Below are 26,351 nucleotides of genomic sequence, written 5' to 3' on the forward strand. Positions count from 1 at the left end.
TAATGTACTTGCAGTGGGTTAGTGTAGTTTAATGTTGCTCTTTGGCTCTCCAACACGCCGGTGTGTTGCTGAAATCGCAACGAATTGGCACGTTCTGTTTACGTGACAACCCCCCCCCCCAAAAAAAAAAAAACCTGCGTTATGGACATTATTGATCGCGAAAGTCTACGTGTTAAACCACTATGAAGTTACACCATTGGAACCTCATTTACTGGCAAATGAGGTTCCAATGGTGTAAATGCTTACCCTGAGCTCTCATACTCTGATGGTGCATTGTCTTTGAGTTGTGCGCCTTTTGGCGTCATCTGGTCCAACACCATGTGAGACTAATCTCTAAGGAAAGCTGTCTCGGGTGTGGACCAATCAACTTCAAGGACAGTGCATACATTATCAGAGTTATGTTTTTTGTTTGCATTATGACCGCAGGTATTGTGGTCTATGCAAACATGACTCCTTGTTAAAAAAGGTGTCAGTTTTGTTGCCAGATAGAAGGGTAAAAAACTATTATCGCTATGAAGTTCTGCCAAATTTCAATTTAAAGCTTTCGTGACTGCAGGGATTCATCTTCTTGTTTCTTTCGGTAAAGTCACGTAGAAGGGAAGTAATCAAATAATAAAAATAAAACATAATAAAATAATTCTCACGACGTTTCGGCCACAACGCAAGCTGCTGCCATTCAGACAGCACGCGGTGCAGAACCACGCGTGGTTTTTTACGAATTAAAAAATCGCGTTTCGCCCTCCCCCCCAGGCTGCCCCCCCCCCCTCCCTTCGCCTGCCGGGCACCCGTAGGCCTTTCCGTGCTCCCCCCCCACGACTCCTCCCACCCTCCTGCAGACGATCGGCGGCCGCTTTCGCGCGCCCTGGGAGCCCGCTCCGTGAGGCTTCTCAGCAGCAGCAGCAGCAACAGCGGCGGCCTCCATTTCACGGAACGACGACGACGTCGTTGTCGTCGCCACCGAAGGCTTTCATCAAAGAGCCCAAAAAAAAATCGCTTCGCCAAGAACCAAGCGACGCCTCAGAGCGGTGGATTTGGGGAGCAACGCGAGGCGATTCTTGGCCCCGTTGCAGGCCACCGTGCTCGCGTTGTGGTTCGCGTCAGGCAGTAGCAGCAACAACAGCAGCAGCAGCAGCGATCCCTCGCTTGATTAGCGAGAACCATCCGCTTGGTCACCACCAACCCCCACCCGGTCTGGACTAAGGAAACCCTCGGTCCCCCGCGGAGGGAAAGGCCGAGCGACCTGGGCCCCGGCGAAACGGAGTGTGGTGGGGCTTCTCCTCGGGCAAACGAGGTTTTTTGCGGCGGCTCGAAGCGGACGAAGCGATGGCACGCGAGTACAAGCCCGGCGACCTGATCTTCGCCAAGATGAAGGGCTACCCGCACTGGCCGGCACGGGTGAGTTTGTGGCTTTTTCCCCCGTGCGGATTGGTGGGCCACTCATCCCCCGTCAATGCACTCGGTCGGCCGCGTTTGCGATAAACGCGATGAACGCGAATGCACAAAGCGGACAAAACGATTCAGTGTCATGCCATGTCCCGTCACATCTCATCGCCTTCATCCACCCCCCCCTCCCAGTCCTGAGGAGTTGTGACTCTCACGCCACAACATCTCAATGTTGTAGGTTTTAGATTTGAGGGCTCGTATGTCGCAACGTTTGCAGGAACGATTTTGAAATGTTGGCGGTGGTGGTGATGGGGGTGGTATCATGAGGGTTCCTATAAAGAATGTTCTTTAAAGGGGGGCACGGAGTATACTGAGCCGTTAGTTTGTTCCCACCACACGGGTCAAAAGTTGTGTTTTATTTTTAAAGTATATTTCGTGCCGGCTTACTGCAACCTTGGAATTTATTCCCTTCAGATGATGATTGGAAGTCACGTACGCACCTTGCGGAACTTTTGTTTTCGCTCGTTTATCGATTGCACGAACGTGCCACTTGGAATGACCGATCTTAACAATCCCCTTGTTAGGTACGCACCCAGACCGTGAACTCTGGGGCTGTGTCAGATACGAGTTGATTGTCTTTCGTTCATTGAGAATAAACGCATGTTAAAGTCACAAAGGCGTCCTGTGGGTTGCGCCTGAACATGACTCGTGTTTTTTTTCTTATTAACAGCTTAAAATTCTTGTTTGGACAGCCTCGCCGCCAACAAATAAGATCTGTTTGCTCAGGGAGCATTGTAAAAGCCCCTTGTCAACCCACTGCTGCACGAGGTGCCCTCCCAATATTGAATCGCGCGCGTTGCTTGACCATACTTCACCACGATGGTCATTGCAGTTTGGGGGGGGGGTGTGGACGGGAGGCTTGGGACAGAGGGACGGATTTTAGCCGTGGCCGGGAATTGGAAGTCAGGTAGCCGAATTCATCGTGAAGTGTGCAAGCTATTGCGCTAACCACTGCTGCTACCCGTTTGGAACGGTATCTCTTTTCAATATTGTATAGGGCAGCAGTGGACTGGGTTCGTTTTCACAGTCTCATCAGCAAGGCATGGCTGTGTTTATGAATGCACTTTGTACTGTTTATCAATCGGCTTTTTTTGCTGGCACAGAGAATTGTAATATAATTAATCGGCCTTTGAGCCTTCTTTCGGATTAAGGGTTTGCATTACCCTAGTTAAGAGTTTGGCCCGAGATTGATGTAGTTCTGCTGTAGTTCTGCTGGACATCTGTGAAATACTGGACATCTGTGAAAAAAGAAAGAGAGTTATAGCTCATCGGATTCCTCCAGTAAAAATAAAAAAAAATTCATCCTGAGTTGATGAACACTCGGGCCCCATGTCCCCGAGCTAAATTGAACAGGCGGTGCTGAGCCGATGGCTAAAATGCAATATTCCTTTCGTGGGGTACCATTGTCTCCTTTGGAAAACCACTGTCAACCACCCAAAAAGTGAAACTCAGTTCATCATTCTGTCCAAGTTTAATCCATAATACGGACCCATATCTCGCATGCGTTACCCTACCCTACACTGGGCATAGCAATGCATTCGGGCGTTTATATTCATCAAATGTCGCGATTGTGTATGTCTGTGTTGTATGCAACTACAGCCACATCTGCTGTACTGTTCTGCAATATATCAAATCAGCAGCGAGTGATACATTTGCATTGACAGTCTATATGCGTATACAGCAGTGTCCACAGTTCAAAATGCACAGGCTATGCGAATCATTTTAAACTCGTTTTGTCCAAGCGTAACTCTTCATGAACCCTTTACAAATACACGTGTGAGTGCGATGCACGTTTGGGGAGTAGGATTGTCAATTGAAAGATGGATTAATGATGTGAAGTGCCAGACCGCGACGTCGAGTTTCATTCTCTTGGTGAGGAAGAGGCAGCGGGGCCGTGATGCCAATGAGCATAAGCTGGGGGGGGGGGGGGTTCCACAATATGACGACGATATATCACGTGATGCAAGGTCCACGATAATCGAATCGTCCTCTTATTTGTTTATATTGTGATTAGCATTGTTTGTGCGTTTTTTCCTTAAATATTTAATTTCAGGGCAAAATATGAAATAATGCTGGAAATAAAGTTCACAGTAATAGCTCACGTTCAGAAAAATAGCTATTCGCTATTAAATTCATATTTTATATATGTATGTTGAATTTCCTTCGCACCCTATGTAGTCAACCGTGCAAACCTGAGTAATTAGACTTGATTATGCTTATACGACGTAATACATTTTATTAGTTAAATGTACTTATTGGTTCTCGTGTAACTTACGTTGTGCATGGTTATAAGCGTGATAGGTTTATGTTGAGTGAACCGCAGTTAAATAACGTTAAGTAACCTTGATTGGTCATAGATGTTCTGCAAAGGACAAACAAAACAATAACATTCTTAAATACAATTACATTTTAATGGAAATCGTGATTTCGTAAAACAAATACGTATCTTATATCTTAAAAATTATAGTGTAAACATGAACATGGCAGTGACTCGTGCATTGTATCAACTCCAGACATGACGTTTTAAGTTCGTGTTATGATCTAGAATGTTTACCAAAGTGGCACAGATTTAGAGCCATAAATACATTTGTGAAATTATTGCCATACAAAGTGTGCTGTAGCCACGTGATAACACAGCAGGCTTTTGTTCAGTGCGTGCTCTTAGCTGTGTTGTGTGTGTGTGCGCGCACCGGCAGATCGATGAAGTGGCAGAGGGAGCGGTGAAGCCACCGTCCAGCAAGTATCCCATCTTCTTTTACGGCACTCATGAAACGTGCGTATTACCTGTTGGACTCAGAACATTTATTTAATAATAAACACTCTCGTCACTCTCTCTCTCTCTTTACCCCTCCAATATTTTATTGAAATGGCAAGCCAGGAAAGATGATTAAAACCATATGTGTGTGACTCTAACTAACTTGACTGTTACTGTATAAAGCGCCTCGCTCTAAGTAGAGTAACTTTGTAATGCGGTCATATTTGGTAGCTAATTTGTGTGTGCTCAATCTGCGAGTGTGGGTGGGGAGAGAGTGCTGTGGTGAGTAGGGCACCCCTGCAATATTCAACCACCGGGGTTCGATTCCTGGCCATTGACATCACTGGTAGAAGTATGTAAATTAAACTGGGCTGAGCTTCAACAAATTAAACTCGGCCTAAATTGATCACCCCTCTTGCGTTGTGCCAGCCTCAACAGACTCTCGCGAACCAGCACGTTTACTTGGTCTATCCAAGCAACTAAAGGATTCCTACGTGTGTACGTATGTGTTCGCTAACAGCACTTGCCCCACAAGTCTGTTAAGGCTATATGGGGGATCTTTGTCTTTTTTTGTATGTGTGAGACAGGGCCTTTCTAGGTGTGAAGGATATATTCCCATATATCCAGACCAAGAACAAGTATGGCAAGCCCAATAAGCGCAAGGGCTTTAACGAGGGCCTCTGGGAGATTGAGAATAACCCCAATGTCAAGTTTTCCACTCTCAAGGTTTGTAGCTCGGTGTGAGTCATTTGTTAAAGGCAAAGGATGTGTGCCTATTTGTGTGTCTTTTTTTACTCAACCGTTTTATCGATAACCTTTATTTAACCAGGTTTCTTGTCAAATGTTTGTTTTTGTGAACACCATTCTTAACTCCCAACAAATTATGTTAGATAAAACACTTTTTTCGTATTTTTTGTGCTTTCCACAAATTTGTTCAGTGCATTATTTCTTCCTGGGATTAAAGCCTTAGAACATTGATGTACTTGGTTATTAGCATTACTTTGTATATCAGGCCAAACACTTTAATTTAAGCTGCTCACTGGTGCACCATTATAGATGACAGTGTTATTACCATTGCAACCCTCTCCTCGACCCAGTGACGTAATTCCATCACGTGTTCCCTTGCATCTGCCAGCAGAGTTCAGCCCCGTCGGAGAGCGGCAGTGAGGCCAGCGAAGCGGAGGGCAGTGAGCCGTACGGGGGGCGGCCGTCCCCGCCGGTGAGAGACAGCAGCGAAGGAGAGAGGGCGCCATCGGACCTGGAGGAAGTGGACGATCCTGGCACTCAGGAAAAAGTCCCACCACCGCCTGCCAAGCGTAAAAAACCTGAAGTCGTCTTGGACGTGGTACGCGACACGTCTGACATCATCATTGGACCTTGCTTATTATGGAATACTATGTACAATTGACCCAATATTTCAAGTAATGGCCTACCGTGTGAGTTGTATGTTTGAGTTGTACTGTTGTGTGTAATCACATATCTTTGTTATAAACCCGCACGAGTGGTGAGTTTTGTGCTGTTCGCCGCTGCCAACGAAGTCACCTATTTATTTTTGCAAATTATTCTCCATTCGCACCATAAGTGCCATGTGGCAAGGCGAAAACATTGTCATTTGGAATTTTCAAAGTAAGCAGTACACCTATTTTGTGACAATAAATGGCCCTACGAGATGTCATTGCTTCTTCATTTAATTCAATCTGGCTGTACACATGTGGTGTAGTGTGCTTCGAGTGATCTTCAATGCATGTTGTTATATTACTAGAACATTTAAGTAAATAATGCTTCACAGTACACAAGTGAACATGTCGGAGCAAAGAGTCAGCACGGCTGTTAAATTACCTATCATTTGTGGCCAGGTCGCTTCTTACAAAGCTATATAGCTCAGTGGGACTTACCTGGTAAAATAAAAATAGTATAGTAGAAAATAAAGTTATGTGAAGTATGGTCCAAAGGCCCTGGGTTTTGTCCGTTCATAATTTCACTGTGTCTGTGCGAGCGTCACTAAGCAAGCGTTCATTTGCACCTTCAGCCGGCCAAACGAGTGAGGCGCTCATCTAGCGAGGAGGCAGGAGCTGCGGAAAGCGGTGCGGAGATGGAGGAATTCCCCGAGGCTTCTCGGAGCCCCTCGGGCTCGGAGTACGAGGAGGAGAGCTCTCACGACTCGGACAAGGGCAGCGACGAGGTGGATATGCCATTACCCTCCTCGTGGTATCGCATTTTTACGTAAAGCTGCTTCAGCAATGCCACTTCTGCCAGCTGACCATATTCAAAGGAGCGTTGCAGCTGACGTTTATAGCTTTCATGCATTACCACTGTCCGTCTACCTGTAACAAGGGGGCATGATAACTTAAAGGTGATCTTCAAGGGACACATGGTGAACATAAACAAAACCTCAATATAATGTTGTGTTAATAAAACTGTCAAAATTGATCAAAAGGTGTTCCACGCCCTCCCCAGTAGAGCCGCTATCTGAGCCCACTGTTCATCCTGGTCTACAGATGTCTTGCGCCTGGTGCGTGCTAGAATATTATTATAGTTAGTTATATATGTTTCAGGACAACTGCATATTTTTTTAAAGCATTACAGGCCTGATACATTTGCACGATTTTTCTTTATTCATTGGATAGAAATATATGTTGACATTACATATACACAAAAGTAATGTTTAACATTAACCTTGCCTTGCAGTCTACTTCCTTCATGATATTTATAGCCCTGAATGTTGCGTGTGTCATGTACACGATTGACCCGTCAACCCCTCCTCAAAAACAATGTACTCGAGTTATATAGGTAAGCAAGGGGGGAGAGAGAGAGAGAGAGAGGAGGGGGGGTGTGGAGAAGGGGAAGGGGGGCTGCGTGAGCGCTAGGGGGAGAAGAAGTGAGGCTGGGGGGGAAAAATCTACTAGTACCCGGCGGGTATGATGGAAACAACCACAACCAGTTAAGGCTTTACCTGGTTAATAGTGGTTGTTTCCATCATACCCTCTGGGTACTAGTAGATTTTTCCGAGTTACTTTCCCTCCGTGTCCCACACTCAGCTTCCCACTTCTAGCCCCGCCTACTTCACTTCTTCTCCCCCTCACGCAGCCTCCTTTCCCTGCCCCCACCCTCTCTCTCTCCCCTTGCCTCTCCCCCCTTTCTTACCTATATAACCTCTTTCCACAGCAGCTCTCGCCTACTTCAGCATTTTTTCTTGCTGTGGTTGTTCCACCTGATGAAGATTGCTTGTGTTGCGATCAAAACGTCGGGATTTGTTTTATTTTATTTCTACCTACGTGACTTTACCGAAAGAACCAAAGAGTATGGATTCCTGCATTCACGAAAGCTTCAAATCAAGATTAATATACTGGTGGTGCGTGCCACTGCACTCCCAGTGTTCTACTCGAGGCAATTAACAAGTAGGCAATGTATTTCCTTTACAACCCCCGAGTCGGTTGTGGATATTCCTACTCGTGTTCAGGCGTTGCATTTTGGCGTAATGGTTTTGTGTTGTGTCCACCGCACAGGACTTTTCCCCAGAGCGAGTGAAAGGGGCGACGCGGGGTGGCCGAGCGACCAGCGGCCCAGCGCGTGGGGGAAGGAGGAAGGTACGGAACCGCACCCTTGCCTTCATCTTGCATCGGCGCGAGCTCTTGCTCGCCCGCCGTGTCGAGCGAGCTCGGTGTTGTTAAGCGTCCCCCTTTTTTCCGCAGAAGTCAAAGTCCGTGTCTGAATCTGAATCGGAGGAAGCAGACGATTCCAGCGCTCACGAAAAGGTTCCGTCGCCTGACAAGTCTCCGAAACCTCGTCCAGCCAGCTCGGAGAGCGACTCGGCCGAAGAGCCGTCGCTCGAGGTTTTTTCAAACCCCCCTGAGAAAGGTACCCAGCACTGCCGCGTCACTGATAAAGCACTGCACAGTTCCGCCGCAGTGTTACTGTGGCCAGCTTGTTGATGGTCTACCACAGGCACGGAATGCCACCACGCTTGGGGTTGCGTGCTGTGGCACCATCGAGTTAACGGTCTTGGTTTTGTACAGTCGTCAAAGCTGAAGAAGCTCCATAGCTGCAACGGAACTCATTTACTATGCGGCCAGTAGAAAAAGGAGGCCATCACTTGTTGTATAGTAAGAATATGTATACAAGAAAACCTTGAGGAATTGGAAAACTTTTTCAGGCACATCCTACATTGGGATGTTTTGACCCAATTCTTTGGTGGGTTATCTCCTCGATGAGATAATACTTAAACATGCACACACATGATGTGCTGCCATCTGTTGGGTATCTAGTTTCACAAGTTGGGAGTCTTACAGCACGTGACCTTCAGGTGCCCCACCAACCTCGACACTTTAAATATCTGGATTACTCACACATGCGCCACCACGTCGACTCTATTTTACCACCTTCCTACCATGCAGCCCAAGGCACTCGGTTGGCATTCGCACTTAAAGTGGGCCAGTGTCATTGTGTGTTTGTTTGAGTGCTGAACACAAATACTCACTTTTTGTTATTGTCTTCCGCAGTAGTTGAAAAGAAGGCTCCAGCAAAGCCTCGTCCCAGGAAGGTGGAGAAGCCGCCATCCCCCGTCTCGTCTGACTCCAGCAGCGAGAGGTGAGAGCATCACCGTGTGATGGGACCTGTGACGCATTGTGGGAGCACCGCGAGCCGGGGAGAGTGAATATTTTGGTCAATCAAGTGATGCATGCTCAGAGAAAAACCGCATCTGTAATAGTTTTATGAGAAATTATCGGCATCATTATCATCGGACATTTGCATATCCGATTAGCATGGTTGGCTACGTACGATGCGAAAGAAGTTCAACATACATACATAATTAATCCACTGCGTATTGATGGTCTACCCAAGATGTTGCCACCTTTAATGTTTTTGCGATGTAATAATTCATCTAGCACCGCACATGAGGTGGTTTCATCGCTCCATCTCGTTTCACTTACGATTGCCAGTGGGGAAACTATGGTTGGTGTGTCAAGATTAACGTCGGGAGTGGCAGCCAACGTATGGAACACGCCAATGCTGAGGTCCACTGCAGAGATGGAGCGATGAAATCGGCTCGTGTGCAGTAGCTAGATGGATTGTAGTATTGCAAAGCGGGAGAGATGGTGATGGACTCGATGAGTTATTCATCCATAAGTGGCTCGATCGTGGCTGATGATGATGATGGTAACGCGTGCATAAGATGTGTTTGAGCATGCACTATGCCATGTTTGTATATCGAGTCTATATTTGTATTAATTTGCGGCTGCACCCCCTACGTGTGCGTGCGCACGTTTGCGATCGGCACGTCCGCTCGCGTCCCAGCGACGACGGGGACCGCGTGAGCGAGTGGAAGCGGCGCGATGAGGCGCGGCGACGTGAGCTCGAGGAACGCCGGCGTCGCCAGGAGGAGGATGAGCTGCGCAGGATGCGCGAACGCGAGGAGGAGGACCGCCTCCGCGAGGAGGAGGAGAAGAAGGAGCGGGACGATGTCAAGAAGGACAAGAAGGGCAAAGAGGACAAGAAGGGCAAAGAAGACAAGAAGGAGAAGGAGCCCAGGAAGGGGAAGAAGGAGGAAGTGAAGAAGAAGCCAGTGGAGAAAAGTCGACCGAAGCCTTCCTCGTCCTCCTCCGACTCCGAGGTGGAGGTGGGTGCTGCGTTGTTACCACTCGCAAGCAAAAGTGATCGTTATTTCATTTGAACAAGCAATGGGGATTCATCTTCTTGGTTCTTTCGGTAAAGTCACGTAGAAGGGAAATAATGTAATAATACAATAAAACATAATACGTGACTTTACCGAAAGAACCAAGAAGATGAATCCCTGCAGTCACGAAAGCTTTAAATCGAAATTTAAGCAATGGGGAGTTGCAAATCGACCTATCCTCTTAATGGGTTCAACAAAACAAGTACTTTGGGGAATGTCAACCGTCCGTGACCTGTGGGGATAGACTGATGGCCAACGTGAGAATTTAGAATATCCATCACTGCCTCAGGGTCCACCTTTCGGGAAATGAGTGCCCCCACCATTGTTTGGCTATGGAAACAAATGTTGATATGACTTTGACAATTGTCCATTGTAATGTGTACACATTGCCCATTGCAATTATATTGTGCTGTGTTGAATGGGTTCTCGGTGTTAATGGAGCATTCTTCGCTTCACCGTCAGGCAACCCTTCAGCATTTGTTTTCACAAGTCACATTGGTCTATAAGAGGCTAATATGCTGGTGGACCTACATGCTTTTATTTGTTATGTTTCAGTGGTAGGACATATTCTTGCGTGGTTTTATGTACTTGGTAACTACAGCGTGTTGCCCCACTCGCATTGTTGCATGTGCCCACACTAACTGACTCGTAGGCTCCCGAGCAATTTCTCGCGAATGTGTCTGCGGTGGTGGCAGTGAGCCAGTGGGTGGTGAGACCACAACCCGCATCTTGTCATTTCATCAATCAGCCCTTGTCAAGATGACAATATCACGTACAAATTGAGTATCGGACTATCACGTTTAATTTTCTGAGTCAATAAAATATCAACTACTAATCAAGTAAATCCAGCCATTGACCCATTTTATACCATTACAGTGCTTGTGTGGTTTTATTCTCCTATTCTACCCCGTAGTCTTTAACTCCCTAACCCATAAATATTTCCCGTTTAATCCTTGCTCCTATTCAACCCCAGGCTCCCAATACCTTTTTTCCCTCTATCAATGACTGATTGCCTCTATAAAAAATCCACTCGTTCTGTACAGCGTCTTGAAATGCAGATGCTATATAAATAGTTTATTTGCCCGTCGGTAATTCCATCACCATTAACTCTATTTTCAGATTAGACGGTGCTCCTGCTACAAATAACCGCAGAAAGCAACGGAAATTGGCACTTTAATTATATCAGTTTTGAATACTTGAGAAACTTTTATCTGTGGATCTCAGTGGCGGGGGTGGTGGGAGATGGTATGGGCTATGAAGTGTTTGCCATTTCTCAGCGCCGTTCGGCTTGTGTCGCCGCTGCAGGTGAAGAAGGAGAAGAAAGAGAGCGCTCCTCGTAGGGCGCCGCCCAAAAGGCAGCCCGACCGCAAGCCGGCCAAGGAGAAGAAGTGAGCGGCCGTTGCCCGCTTACATTACACACAGTCAGCCAACAGCAGTAGATGTCGGTGTTCGTTTGCCCTGTATACACCCGAGTAAAAGCGCGAGACTGTGTCAGTTGATTGCATGGTAGGAAACAAAGCTGTCATGCTAACTCTCACAAGGCCAGCCCATACCCTTTGCACTTGAAAGTCAAGTTCTTGATCTAGTTTACAATACAAGCGTTCTCTATGATTATACTCTAACAAGCACAACGGTAACCCTAGCAAGTGTAGCTCTGTCCGTAACAAGCTTAGCCCTAAATCTGACTAAAAACACACAGTGACATCTTAATTACCTTAACAAGAACAACTCTAACCACAACAAGGTCATCAGAATAGACCTCATCCTTACAATGATATCATTTTCCCGAACATATCAAGCCAAGGTTAATAATCCATAACTAAAACATGTGTTCTAACCCTAGCAAATACACAGCGTTCAAAGACCAGTTTTTACATAATTTCAACTCTTACACTCCCCCTTCACAAGTCTAGCCCTCGTCACTTACCCAGGCACTCGAATAATTGGGGAACAGCTGCATTTCTAGATATCGTGGCTCCGTATGTCCCCATTGCCAAGTGTTTTGAGAACCTGATCTGCAATGATGCGGAACGCCCTGGCTGTCATAATGACGGCGCAAACTAAGGCTGCATCCTCCCGTCATGAGCGTCTCGCCCCTCCTCGCTTCCTGCAGGCAGCTGAAGGAAGAGGAGAAGGAGCGTAAAAAGCAGGAGAAGCTGCAGCTGAAGAAGGTGGAGAAGAAACGAGGTTGGTGTTTGATTTTCACTCCCATCTTAGTTGCCTTGGCAGGTCATTTTGACTGGAGTGGTTACCCTGTGAGTTATTTGTTGATTGAATCAGGTTAAATCAGTCACATGGATTATTAGGAGACAACATGATCCTTGATGCGTCGTGCCACACCGTCGGCGATGTATTAAGTTGTACAAATGTAGAGTTGGAATGCTAAAGGTCATGTATAGAGTAAAGTTCGCTGTGTCTCTGGACCCCTTCTTAAAAGAGTCCTGCATTGACTTATTCAATAAATAAGCTATATTTCTGACAACAATGGACAACTACTTCCAAAAATAACACCCCATGTGATTAATTAAATTGATTTATATTTTTTTACTTGTAAGTCGCCTAATTTGTGGAACGACATCGGACTACATTTTCAATTTATTGTTGGAGCTGCCCTTCATTACTTCTGCTCACTCCGCAACACACTTAACCACAAGCTCTCCTCCCCATGCTTCCAACAGAAATATCCATGGAGCAGCGGCTCAACAAGCTGCACGTGGAGATGAAGCTTTCGCTGAGCTACGCCAACCCCGTACGCATCACGTCACAGCGTCACAGCCTAGACTAACGTAGCCCTGGTGAACGATACTAGGCGCTGCTGGACTTGATTGCCTTCCACCAGACTTGGATACGCACCGAGGGATGGAATGATTCACCAACCCACCCCCTGTAGATTCGACAAATTGTTGCGATCCATGGTCGAAATTCAATTAAAGATTTTTTTTTTTTAAATAACATAGCGGTCATAAAAAAGATGGCTTGCAACGGTGACGTTACGTGAACCCATTGCATGCAGTATTAATGCATTTTTTTACAAGTGCCAACTTAAGCTGTGACTAAATACTTGACTGTCTACCAATGGACACTTTTATAAATACCAATTCATGACTTTGCAGTGCACCACTAGGAACTTGGCTGTACACCAGCGGAGGCTCTCTGCTATGCTCCGCTAGAGAATTGGCAATGTATCAACAGTGTGTACTGCAGAGGTTGTGCAAAAACCCACCATGCCGTATGTACTGGAGTCTGATAAACATGCATCTGGAAACTTTTCACTCGGGAGGGGTAATGCTTTACTGTCGCACGTATTTCACCATGGCAGCTTGGGAATTCTCATAGAAATTTAACCATGCTGCTTATAAGTATCCTGAGCTTGTAGTAGAACAAAGTGTAGTGTACACTCCATGGGGTTGAGTAGTGGCACGATGGTTAGCTCACTGCGTTATAAACCTCACGACCATTGGTAACGTCAGTGGCGAGTAAGATCTGAACCAGTCGTGGGCTCAACGCCACCAACCCGTACTCACCATCGCAATGGAGTAGTCGACCCCCATGACCGGCATGGCGTGGGGAGGCCTTAATCAAGTGGTGGATTGACAAAGGATTGCATTTTATTATTGTTGTACGCCACGTGCACTTTCAAAAAAAAAAACTGCCTATGCTTGCAAGCAGTTGGGAAAGATGTATGTGATGTATTGCATTGGATACACTGGAAGTGGCTAATACATCAAATCTTTTTTTCTGCAGGACATTGCCAAATGTTTACAATGCATGGATGAGCTGGGTTCCCTAAAGCTGACGGCCCAGTTGCTGCACAAACACCAGGACCTCGTCGCCACCCTGAAAAAAGTACGTGTCGTTTGCTAGTCCACATGAAAAACACCTCACCCACCCTCTTTTACTAGGACTGGCTTTTAAGAAACCATGATGTAATGACGTGGCCAGGTGGCTATTGATGGTTTCAGCCCGGTCACAAATAATTGCACAAAAAACGTGTTACGTTAAATTTGGTTTTATACTTCATTTGGCTAAATTCCAGCGCTAAGGATTAAAAATATCAAAATTAGAATATGTATTTATACTGGAGGAATCCGATGAGCTATAAAGCTCTTTTTCACAGTTTGTCACGTGGAAAATATTACTCTCAGTGACAGGGCAGGTTGTAAAGTGCTGCCATCTTATTTGTGGATCAGAGGTCCCTTCAAGAGATTCAGAGGTTGTTCTGTGGTATCTGCTTTTGTGGGCTGTTTTCTAACACAAAGGGTTCCATTGGTCTGTGAAAGTTGCAAATGGATACCTAGTCTCGTGACGTGACACCGACAGCATGATCAGGATAAATTTGTGCTAGGGACTTGACGAAATAGGCTTGATTCCCGACCACGGATAACATCGGTAACGAGTAATATCTGAACTGGTCCTGTGCGCACCGCCTTCACCAACCCATGTTGATCAGCATGGTGAAATAGTCAAACAGCCCCCATAACTGACATGGCGTGGGGGGAGGCCTTCAACCAACAGTGGATTGAAAAGGGTTGCAATTTATAATGTTTGCACACTACACATACATTTTAAAAGCATAGAAGACCAAGCTCGACCAAACTTGGATTATGCGTGACGGTGAAAAACCTGCATGCTAAAGGGTGTTTCTCGCAGTTCTATTCGTATCTTGCGTAACAGTCTTGACAGGTCATTAAAAATAAAGGATCGTTTCTAGGGAGATTGGATTTCATGCAGTGGCCATGTCTCACACCGTGATGGTGGCTCGCCCCTCCCCTCCCCCACCGGTACAGGCGCGGCGGTATAAAGCGAACGAGGACGTCATGAAGAAGGCGACGCTCGTCTACAACAACCTGAAGAACGCGTTCGTGGGCCCCGGCGGTGGCGAGAGACCGCCGGGCCGACTCAGCGGGGATCGGCTCAGCACCGACACCGCTCCGACGGCGGCCGAGGACGGAGCGGAAACGCAGAAGAAAAACGACGCCGGTCAGAAACGCAGCCCAGCGTGGCACCTTCACCACCACACCCTGCCGCGCCTTACCCCTCGTCCTGCGTTCAGCAATCCTGCGTGTCACTTTTAACGGGGATGCAGGCTAACGATGATTCACCTGCTCATGTTATTTGATCAGATTTGGAATGAGCACTTGACTATAGAATATAGTTTTTTTTGTGCGTGTGCTCTCTTGAAATGTATTCATTTTCTGTCTCGCTTGTATTGTCTCATGCATACTTTTTTTGCGCTGTCTTGGCTTCTGCTATAATGCCCATATGTTAAGCCCCATACCCTAAACACTGCCACAGCTATTTCTGATTGAGTACGACCATAGGCTGGAATCGCGTGACTTCTCTTGTTAAGTTTCTCCTCTCTCACGGCCGGAGTGAGCAAAGTTGAGCGATGGACATTCAGGAGGCAGGCTTCCAGCACCGTTCTTTGGTTATATTTTGTTAGTCGCTCAACTTGGCGAGTTCCAGCGGAGAGAGGAAAGGTTCATAATAACGCCTCATTGATTTTGCATTTGATGTTGTTACCGTCATGAGGTGGAGAAGACCTGAGTGTGAATGGGGCAATACAGAAGCAAGATATGGATGCGAGGGAGGAACAGACCCAAGATGCGATGAAGTCGGAGCAGCCCAAGGAGAGGTGAGTGCGTTTAAAAGCCACTGCCAGGTTGGCACTCAAAAGACTCGCGCAGGAGATCAGCATCATGAACTTGCACCTTCATCGAAACGAGCAATCCTGATCACAACTTGCACATGGGCAATTCATCGAACACATCTCCGTTGTGACGTGCGTACGTACGTTACATGCGTGTTCATTGCGGCAGGCCACTGTTTGCCAGTGTCGCAGAAAGTATTGGATGGTTGGACATGATTGCTCAAGTTTCACTTATTCTATGCTTGTTGGGGCCAGATGCACCTCGTTGCAAAGCAGGATAAGGGATCGCTTTGGGTCAACTTGTCACTGTGTGTAACTTAGGCTTTGATGAAGGATAAGGATAGCATTTCATTTAAATACTGGTTGTTTGAAGTAGTGAGTTTGCCCACATAATGTATGCATGCAAGCTACTGTTTGATTTAACCCTTTGTTGAGTTTACAAAGCATGGGAAAAGTCCGTGGCCTTGCCCTTGAGTTGTTTATCTACATGTAGGACAATACGGGAACATATTTTTTTAATTTGAGTTGTAAGAATGTTAGCATTTTAAATGAGATTTAAAATATTTATTTGAAAGCGGCATTTCATGATTGACAGTGACATTCTGGGAATGGCTGAAATGAACCAAAACATCTTAAGTATTGTTAACTGACATTACACCTAACTGTATACTTATGTCATACTTTATATTTATACATTTTCTTTAAATATAAATTGTAATAAATTGCCAGACACAAGTGCTATATTTTAGGTCTACTGAATGTGTACCCGTTAAGTATTCCATATTCCACTACGTTATCGGCATATCTTACAGAATCTGTGGTATAGTTCCAGCCACACTGCACTGCAATCCCAGCAACTCTGGACGTGTTCATTTGTTACAGTTGGACTAAACTTAGCCTGGGCACCTTTAAGGTCAACTCTGTCTAAAACAACCGTTTAAAATGATTCGGTCATGGGCGTGAGCACTGAAGAAAAAGGTGGTCAAGCGTGCCGTAGGATTTACCACCTCCTTGTTGCCATGCTGGCTTTACTATGTGCTTTCAAACAGAACTTTCATATCTCTGTGTGCCTGGGTGGCAGGGGTGGCTTACTTGTGCCTCACAGTAAGAAGGGCCTGGGTTCGACTTCTAACCTGGGAACCTTATGTGGAGTTGTTTTTGTTGATATTCTCCCCTCTTCTTGCATGGGTTTTCTCTGGATACTCTGTGTTCTCGCATAACAAAAGTAAATCAATTACAATGCAACTACTACTGGCCAAACATCCAATAACTGAAATATTTCCTGCATACTACTCATTTGGGATGACACCACACAACATCCCCCCCCCCACTGCAAATTCTTCGCAGGACCCTCGTGAAAAAGTATTGAGATTCGGTGAGGCCTTCCTGGCTAAACACGCATAATAATAATGATGTGCGTGTTTGTGTCTTTCATATGTCAGCGCCCATCTAACACCAGCAGCAGGCCCTGTCGAGAAGCCACCTCCCGATGGCCCAGATGTCGCCACATCGACGGAACCTGCGAACGGGAGCTGAGAAAACCGTGTCGTCTGCATTGCAACATTTGGCTTCGTCGCAGTTCCCTTGACATCACGCAAATCGCACGCAGTCATGCGCACAACACTCGCGGGGTATACACGCACGTGACGCACACACCTGCTCGCTGCTCTCCAGCCTCAACCTTAATGCTAGGTGTGCGCTGCGCGATAATGACAAGCACTGTGGCAGGCAATGTTGCTACCATGGTCCTGTGCAGGGTGGGGGGTGGGTGGGCACCATTGTACAGCCACACGGTCTTTGGAAAAAAAAAGTGTGGATTTTCCATTGAGAACACAATTATGCAGATTGTGGGTTTATTGTACTCGCCTCTTATCATTGTGGGGAACTTGTTGTCCATTGTCCTTCTGCAGGCGTTGTCAAAAAGCCAGCTTCTCCCACGTGTGCAGCAGTGGTTACTAATTCCCAAGGAGCTGCTCTCCACTAATGGCAACTGTGGTCCCACATGCACAGGAGGGCAGGTTTAGCACATTGGTTGGCAGTCAAGAGTCAAGTTGCTAATGTAGTTTGTAGTCCGTCTTTAATTCTACCCATTACCGTTATTTCGTCGGTACTTATATGAAGTGCGCCTTAAGAAGTGTGGACGTGGGTATTTAGAAGCCACTGCTGTGACTAGACAATAGAGACACAGAGCGGGCCCAGAATATAGGAAGAGGCTTCTTCAATGTGCTTCATTAGCCCAGCTGTGACGTGTGGTGGGTTTTTCGCAACCTGTGTTAAAGTGGAATGTCGCTGAGCTAATTACTGTGCAGTCTCCACCTCTCCTTGCATTGGGAGAGCTTCCCTACATCTTTAGTGGCTTCCCAACTCGTGAAAAAGTTCCATCAAAGCACAAGTGTGTGATCAAATAGCGCTAAAAGTTGGGCTGTAAACTGTGGATTGTTCACACCTCTGCGAACCAACAGGTGCCATTTATGACCCTTTTTTAATACCTTATGTATTTGATAACTCTTTGGACAAGTAAAATTTAGTCTTTAACGGTTTTAAAAGCGTACACATTTAAAATTGTGAGTGGGGTGTGTCGCAATGCCGGGGGCAAAGTGAGGCTGTGGCGGCTGGCCATTGAGTTGTGCCGTTTAACATCGGTACGGGCTTCTATGGAAGTGGCTAATGCAGAAAAAAATCTTCGTAAAGCATCCGCCAGTGCTGGAATTAAAGCCAGTTGGTCTGGTAGAGACAGACTGACAGGGCGACCTGTGTGATATCTCCTGGAATTCATCGGAATCCCAGGCTTGTGGAAGTGAATTGTTGCAGCAGCTTAGCCAGTGAGTCCAGGATTTCCCGCTCGCTGCCGTGTGTATCCTTGCCAAGGCCACCAGCTTCTCTAGTTTAGAATTGCAGTTATTGTAGGCACCTCGGACTGACTGGCATTTCAGGTCTCCCTTATGTTAAGTTTTGTATGAATGTACCAGTGTGTAGCGTATTTCCGATCTCCCAACGTGTTCCTCTCCGCTTTGCAACGCCGTGTGCACACGTTATTGTTACTGATAAGAGAGTAGCCTCGATATGGTTATGGGCTGCAGACGCTCTCCGTTTCACACAACACGCACACGATTAGCAGGGTTTTTTTTTTAAAGACATTTGAAATTAATTGGAAAAAAATATATCTGTGCTGTGCAGACTGTGTTATGCCATGCGTGGATTATACTTCCAAATGGGTTAATTTTATGGTCGAATTGGATTGGCCATTGATAATGTAACTCTTGGCTGTTTAGATGTGTTGGTTTGTTATTTTTAATAATTATTTTATATGTTGAGCAGTCTTAGTTCTGCAGCGAAAATAAGTAGGAACCTTTAAATACCTTAAAATGACCTGTGGTACGGTGTTATAGTGAGGCCAGGGAATTCAGATTTAAGAACGTTATTGATGATGCGCTGTTCATTAAGCGTTACTGCCTGCAGTTAAACGTGCTGACAGCTAAGAGATGCCTCCCTTCAATATAACAAGCTAACCAAAGAGAAGGGTATGATAGAACCAGGTTGGTTGGCTGGAATCTGTATCTCTTTAGGAAGTTTTAGTCGTTAACCCATTGAGTTTTTTTTATATTTTCCATATAAATTGGTGTAAATGAGTTTGCCACATAACACATGGACCAAATTATCAAAGATCAAAAGCAATAAAACGGACATTTCTCGCCACAATCTGTTAAAATCCAAACGTGTGCATATTTTCTTGCCGCTGCTGGTGTGTGCAGTCAAGCGCACAGCACAAGCGGTGTTGACAGGGCACGTTTCCACTTTTATATTATGACCTGTTCAATATCATCACGCCGTTACTTCCCTGGTTATAAGCAGCACCATCGGTCCTCAATATAATAACAATGTCTGCCAATCGTGTTGATCTTTGACAATGTTCTACCATGTTTTATATTACTGGTGGCTCACTGAACATCCCGTTTCTCCAAGGGTGCCGACTGACCCTCCCAAAAGTGTGCCCGTTCACGTTGTCTTAGAGTGTTTAATGCATTTGGAGAAGGCATCCTTTCCTAAAACAGCAGTTTTTTAGGAAGCCCCGTTTGTTCAAATAACACCTGCCATCAACAGGTTTTCCCTGAGACCAGTGTCTTTTTCATTGCAAGGCCCCGAATACACCCCATCGTGCTGTCAAAACTCAATGGTTTCCAATGTGCGGCGATCGTCGCACTGATGTCTAATCGGTGAAAGTGCCACACCCCCCACGAAAATGAGTGTCCCTCCCCAAGCCCTGCGGGTTGTGTACGGGTTATTTCATCTTCACCACACCGTTCAGTGCGGGTAAGTGAAGGCAGGGCGCATAGACGTTGGGAGCATTGCACAGGACAACAATGTATTTTGCTCCACCGTACCCAGTTGGCAACGCGCAACCCCATGAGTAAAGCAGCAGTGGTGGCAGGCAATTTGTCAACTGCATTTCTCTGGCCATGTGAACATCTTCCAGCAGAAACCGAGGTGTATGAAGATACTTCAAAATAGGTTTAAGTGTAAGTGACGCTATGTAAATATGTGCCAGACTTAAACATTTCCTACTCTTCACAAGTTGTGTTTGTGTGCCTGTGTTTTGACTATACAATTCATTAAAACATTGTTGGACTTTTTTTTCTACCCACATGTTGAAAATCAAAATAATTAAACAATGATGGAGGCGTACCATTATTGAAAACTTCAAACAGAAGCGGTGTGATAGTTGATCCGGGCCGAGGTAAAAGGTTGACTACCACAACATGTTACAGCCCTGTTGTCAATCCACTCTTGGATGACGGTCTCCCGATGCCATGCGGCTAATGGGAGTTATTTGACCACACTTTACCATGTTAGTGCCGGTTGATGGTGGGGTGCATAGTTGTGGGCCATTAGAAGTGCAGTACACACAATGGAGTTATTGCATTGCCCTCTGCTTTCCACCACGTTGCCCTGCAGCCTCGTATGCATAATAGTTGCTCATCCAAGCTATTCGGGCATTATGAAGGCTCAACCTCACCTGATCAGTTGCTCTTCCGCAAAAAATGCGCAAGCTGTAATATATTATTGCAGGGGATTTGGTTTGAAACTATGGGCAGGTATTTTCCACTTTTTATTTAGTATGGAATGGTGTTTGCCACCAGTGAAACTTTACTTTTGAGTCCTGTACCCCTTTTGTGCCACCTCAGTCCTGATTTGCTGCCAGTTCACTGAAGTTGAGAAAGGTCAACCTCTGCAAAAGGTCATTAACTTTCGACCTCCCCCCCCCCCACATCACAAAGTGGCTATTTCATCAAGGTGCTTGTAAACAGTAACCTACTGAGATTCAATATTATGACGGGTCAAGTGCATTACGACACGTCATGCATGTCATCAGAAAAGGCAAGTTGTGATTCCATTTTACAACAAAATATTTAATGTTAAAGAGCAAAACAGACAAGTTTCCTTCTGCAAGACGCCAACCGAGGAGGGGTTCCAGCATGGTCACCGAGAAGCTGGTATGGAATGCTGTCAACGTAGATTTCACGAATACAGTATGTACATCGGGAGACATTTTTACCGCTGCCATTTTTCACACAGTAACACTCTAGAACGGAGTGAAGAGGCAAGTGCTGTTGATGGACGTCCTAACAACAGGCCGGCACGGGGGCTATGGGTGGTGTGGCCAACGGAAACCCCAATCTGTCATCCGTCTCTCCATCGCAATTATTCACACACTCGCTATATAAGCTGCCAGAGGAAAATAGAAAATCGCCAATGATCACTCGTCAGCGGTGTGCGCGGCGAGGAGTCGCAAAACGCAGGTTGCCGGGCTCGCAGCAGGTGAGGCACAGGCGCCTTCAGTTGAATATGCCGGGGTCTACGTAAGGGAACGCCTCGAAGTCGCACGCCTTGCCCCCGCTCTCGTCGTAGTGCAGCATGCGGAAGCAGACGTCGCAGAAGAAGCAGGGGTCCTCGGGGGCCAGCTCGTCATTGTTGGTCACCCACCTGGGGGGCGGAGGGAGTGCAGCCGTTGAATGGAAAACGTTAAGAACGTTAAGCAAGAGTAGCATTGAATTAACTTTCGTAATGAATTACCCTCCGAACAACTTCTGAATAGATATGTAGGCGATACATTTCAAGGTGCAGAAACGCTTGATGGGAGAGGCCAACGACGAATGTTGCCGGGATGCGCCTCTCACTTGGCCGTGTAGATTTTGCAGACGAGGCACTTCCTCGACATGAAGCAGTGCTTGCTGACGAGCAGGGGATACAGGGACCGGTCTTGGCAGTCATCCGGGTTCACCATCCTGGTCGGTGTTCATAAAATCAGACCACCAGAGTAAGCCGCTGTGCGTTGCCCCACCAATACAAAAAGGGGCTTCTCTTTGCTTTGGTCCACGCAATGTTTACAAATAATCGCGATCCAGGCACGTACACTGGTGGACAATTTAAAACAAAGTTGCCTCTTCATCTCCAGTACAATGTCACATCCGACTCGCTGGAGACGGATATATGAACAACTATAAAAGGTGACCGGTAAGCCATGCACAAATACTACGCTGGGTGTTGGCGGTGAATTGGTCAGAGCGGATACGTGAAGGTGGGATATAATGCGAGATTGTATTGTGGTGACGAATATGACCCAAATAAAATACGTAGTTTTTAAGTTAGTAAATGTTTATCTTCCTATGAAGATTGACGCCCTGCCAAGGTAATATGGATTTTCAACCACTTGTTCAGGGCTGCCTATAGAGATAGGTGCCACCGAGTGCTTGATTGAGCAAGGAGACTGGCTCCGAATTACTATTTTTCAATATGGCTCCTTGGTTACATCCAAAAGCTAGAAGCCCAATGTCGCGCGTCTTTACCTTATGTCCTTGACGATGACGATGTGCTCGCAGTCTCCCTGGTGGCAGTACAGGTAGGGGAATCCCACCTTGAGAACTAGGTCATTAAAGGTGTGGTCTTCCATGGAGCGTGCCTCGAATGGCCCGAGACCCCGGTCCAGGCAACTCGCCCACTCTACGATCGTCCTGCGAGACGACACCCGGGGAGTACGCGTAGCTCAACACCATCATCATTACTTTTTCTTTTGGTGTTACGTTTATTGTCCTTCCACCGCACCTCCAATTAGCACGGTTAGCTACGTACGGTGCGAAAGGTCAGCATACATGCTTAATATGAGCATAAACCATCACCCTCGCAATGGCTTTTGGCTGGCCATCGAACAAAGACGGTCAATGCATCTCGCGCTTTCAGATGCGCTTCTGCGGCCGTCTGGAACGGTCTCCCTTCCTGATATGAGCCACTGGAGCTATGCACTTTTAAATCTAAATTGAAAGCTCATTTCTTTACAAGTTTTTTTGTGTTTAGTTTGTTGTCCTTCCCCCCCACCTCCGATTAGCACGGTTGGCTACGTACGGTGCAAAAGGTCAACATACATACGTGATTTTCATACCGTGCCTCCCACGCAAAAATAGATTAACCGAAATTATTATGCAGCTTATGCAGTCATTGGTGACCAGGCTCAGACCATGAAATCGCTCTCCCTGAAATCCCAGTTTAACTACAGGTGGCTGTAACCTTGCTTCAAACATAGTATGTGTGTGGTGCTGCTTCAACGCCACCTGCTCACTTCACACGGTTCAGGAATTTTTTTAAGAAGAAGAAAAAAAAAACAGGCAGCGGCAACAATAAAACCAACACAATGCCACAGAAATCCCAGAACGTGTCACCACCTGCTCAGGTCCTGGCACTCGGGGAAGCGCATGTCATTGTAGAAGATTCCCTCAAAGTAGAAGAAGGCCGACTTGTAGAGGTCCTTGCTCGTGTGCTCGGGCGCCAGGTCGGGGGTGTTGCTGTACTCGCCCAGCATCTGCAGGTCGCTCACGCACGGCAGCGCGTCCCGGAGCTCCGTCAGCTTCTGGCTGCCCAGCACATGGAGCACCTGGTGCGGTTTGCTGCACTTGTGCTGCAGAGGTAAAGCAAAACAAATGACGTGAAATTCACCGGTACAAACAACCCCATCGAGCCACGTCGGCGCGGGGGGCTCCGCACGGCCCATGTGCTTATCCCCCTGGCAATTTGCCGAGCCAAGACCAAACCGAGAAGGTCTGGCCTCACACAGACATCTGGAGAAGGCTTGGGACCAAGCAAGGCCAGAGTCGGGGTTGATCGTGCGAGCTGTTCGTTGCGTCAATCGGCACGTTAAACTTTTGACATCGACAGCAGTGGGAAAAAAAACAATCCACGGCACGAGGTCTATTAGATGTGGTGTGCCGGGCGTGGAAATATTTCACGGGTCACCGACCCAGACAGGAACTGCTGAAATTAAGGCATGTGCGAGTGTGCTGGTGAGAGCTGGCTGGGGAGTGTGTGCCGGCGGGAGTGTGCCGAGGAGTATACCAGCGCGAGTGTGCCGGTGTTAGCGTGGTGGAGAATACGTGCCGGCAAGCGCGTGCTGGCGAGATTGTGCCAGTGTGAGCGTGCCGGCGAGTGCGCGCCGGAGAGGGCTCGCCGGAGAGAGCGCGCCGGAGAGAGCGTGAGTGTGCGCACCCGCTGAAGGATGATGGGGTAGTAGACGTTGACGACGAGCAGGACCTCTCCGGGCGGGATGACGTCCTCCAGCTCCTCAGACTGCTTGGCGTGGTACTGCAGCTCCTGCACGCAGCACGAACAAGGCAGCAGTGGCAGCAGTGGCAGCAGCGGCAACAAAAACAAAGATCCCCCTTGTAGCCTTAAGAGACGTTTGGGACAATTGCTATTAGCGAGCGCCTGTGAAAGCAGGCACGGTATACGAGGGGGTGGGTGGCCAGCACCACGCACAAACACCTTTGTCTCCCCAGTAGCGATGTTTACACACTGCACCAGGTACTCATTGGACGCCGAGTCGACCTAGGGGAGGTCCAGAACCGGTTCAGATAATCTTCACCGGCGGTGGCCGTGAACGGGAATCGAACTCGGCTGGCCAGGCTCGAAGCGCAGCGTAGCGCTGACCGCCCTGGGTTTGGCCCTGGTGGCTGTGTGCGCCATCTCGCTCGGGAGCCCGTGGCCTTGCCTCTGGCGGCTGGTCGTACCATCTCGCGCAGCATGGTCTGTATGCGCTTGTTCGTTGCCGCTCCCGTAGAGGGCAGGCGTTGTTTCTTTTCCAGGTACTGCTGCCTCAGCCTGCACGCACAGCACACATAGCACGCGTAGCCTCATCATACTGTTGAGTCAAATCGCTGTTCGCGAGGACCCATGAAAGGTTGCCACGGCACAGGACAGGGAGGGGGGGATGGTGGCTAACACCACACACAGCACCAGGCACTGTTAAGACTCGAGTTCACCGGGTTCGTAGTGAAGTCCGCTAACCACTACATGACCGCTCCACACAGCAGTCACCGCAAACAAGCACAACGCAGACAGCACGCACTCCAACACGTGTACAGCACACATAGCACACTACACACGATGTACACCGACACGAGACCTGTCAATCCACTACTGGATGAAGGTATCCCTCCCATGGCACATCAGCCGTAGGATATTTGACCAAAACTTCACGATGCCGGTCAGTGTTGATTGGTGAAGATCGGGAGCGTAAGCCTTGGGAGCATATGACAGTACAGTACAACATCGAATTTTTTTTCTGCACCGTCTTTTTGCTACCCACCAACATCGCCCCTGCCTTCAACATCTGTCATGGACGGCGGTCGGCCATCCCAAGGTGGGGGGGGGGGAAGGTGGGGGGGTGGTGGGGGGGGATTGTCCGGGGATGGTGGGGGGATGGTGGGGGGGGAGGATGGTGAGGGGGGAGGATGGTGAGGGGGGGGGATGTTGGGGGGGGGAGCCGACTCGCCTGAGCGTGAGGAGGTCCACGTGCGGCGGGATGCTGCTTGGATCACAGTTCAGTGCCTCAGCGGGACACCGCAGCGTCTCCACTCTACGCGCGCGCAGCAGAACACAGACACCGCGACAGACGACGACGGGGCCCCCCGTTTGTTGTTGTCAATGTCAGGGTGACATCACACGCGTGGCTATCTCAAAGACAAGCGCAACACGCGCGCGCACGACGTTATGTTTGCACGTGGAAAGCTGCCGCTGCTGCTGCTGTTGCAAGCTGCTGCTGCAAGCTGCTGCTGCTGTTGCAAGCTGCTGCTGCAAGCTGCCGCTGCTGCTGCAAGCTGCCGCTGCTGCTGCAAGCTGCTGCCGCTGCAAGCTGCTGCTGCAAGCTGCTGTTGCTGCTGCAAGCTGCTGCTGCAAGCTGCCGCGTCTCCGCACCCGCACACGAGGCTCAGCTCCTGCTCCAGCGCCTCGGGCCCACCGCGTCTCCTCGCCTCGGCGGCAGCGAGACGACACCGCCACCGCTCCGCCAGACCGCGCACCCACACGGCCGACGAGTGCGAGCCGGCGACCTCCAGCCGGAGTTCATCCCCGCACGCCTGCCCGCCCTGGCCCCGGCCATGGCCCCGTGCTTCCACGGCATCGGGGGACGACGCAGAGAGAGGAGCCGCCGCAGAGAGAGGAGCCGCAGGAGGCGGATGAGGAGCCCGTAACCCCGAGCCGCATGCCGCCTCCGCCATTTGTTTACTTCCGCCTGCTTGAGCCACTCAGGGAGCATGCGCACGCGTGCTACGGGTGCCCGTGCGCTCCGCGCTGACGGTGGTGGGGAAAGGCGTTTGTAAAATAATTTTTTACGCAGTGCCGATTGTGGCGTCTGTGGGGTGGGGGTCCAGGTGGTTGGGACGCCCCGCCCCCCCACCCCCCAGATTCCGCAGGGCGATGACCACAACGTGGAGTGAGACAATGGTCGCACGTGTTGGACGAAGAAGAGCTGATGATGATGGTGGTAATGGTGATGACATTGGTGA

At 48.1% G+C, this 26,351-nt stretch overlaps 2 protein-coding genes across 5 annotated transcripts; one reads left to right on the forward strand and one right to left on the reverse strand.

Annotated features, from left to right (window-relative positions):
- The first annotated feature begins 818 nt into the window (after positions 1-818).
- On the forward strand, positions 819-20,160 carry LOC144935541 (hepatoma-derived growth factor-related protein 2-like). 4 transcript variants are annotated; one of them, XM_078862297.1, is made up of 16 exons: positions 819-1,395; positions 4,140-4,216; positions 4,786-4,924; positions 5,334-5,543; positions 6,228-6,380; positions 7,705-7,785; positions 7,891-8,056; positions 8,698-8,785; positions 9,494-9,815; positions 11,178-11,260; positions 11,986-12,059; positions 12,551-12,621; positions 13,617-13,718; positions 14,660-14,852; positions 15,405-15,507; positions 16,965-20,160. In XM_078862297.1, the coding sequence occupies exons 1-16, from the start codon at positions 1,324-1,326 to the stop codon at positions 17,056-17,058; spliced, it is 2,028 nt and encodes a 675-aa protein (XP_078718423.1). In that variant the 5' UTR covers positions 819-1,323; the 3' UTR covers positions 17,059-20,160. The 4 variants fall into 4 exon arrangements, with proteins under 4 accessions (XP_078718423.1, XP_078718426.1, XP_078718425.1 ...); XM_078862300.1 differs by having other exon boundaries at positions 15,414-15,507; XM_078862299.1 differs by having other exon boundaries at positions 8,701-8,785.
- A 754-nt stretch (positions 20,161-20,914) lies between these two features.
- On the reverse strand, positions 20,915-26,085 carry SNAPC3 (small nuclear RNA activating complex polypeptide 3). Its single transcript, XM_078862301.1, has 8 exons — positions 25,762-26,085; positions 25,340-25,423; positions 24,576-24,666; positions 24,055-24,159; positions 23,238-23,470; positions 22,368-22,532; positions 21,699-21,806; positions 20,915-21,504 (listed from the first exon to the last, which is right to left on the reverse strand). Exons 1-8 carry the CDS (start codon positions 26,061-26,063, stop codon positions 21,357-21,359), a joined length of 1,236 nt encoding a protein of 411 aa, XP_078718427.1. The 5' UTR covers positions 26,064-26,085; the 3' UTR covers positions 20,915-21,356.
- Between the last annotated feature and the right edge of the window lie 266 nt (positions 26,086-26,351).

This window comes from Lampetra fluviatilis, chromosome 13 (genome assembly GCF_964198595.1).
Source record: "Lampetra fluviatilis chromosome 13, kcLamFluv1.1, whole genome shotgun sequence".
Classification (NCBI taxonomy): domain Eukaryota; kingdom Metazoa; phylum Chordata; class Hyperoartia; order Petromyzontiformes; family Petromyzontidae; genus Lampetra; species Lampetra fluviatilis.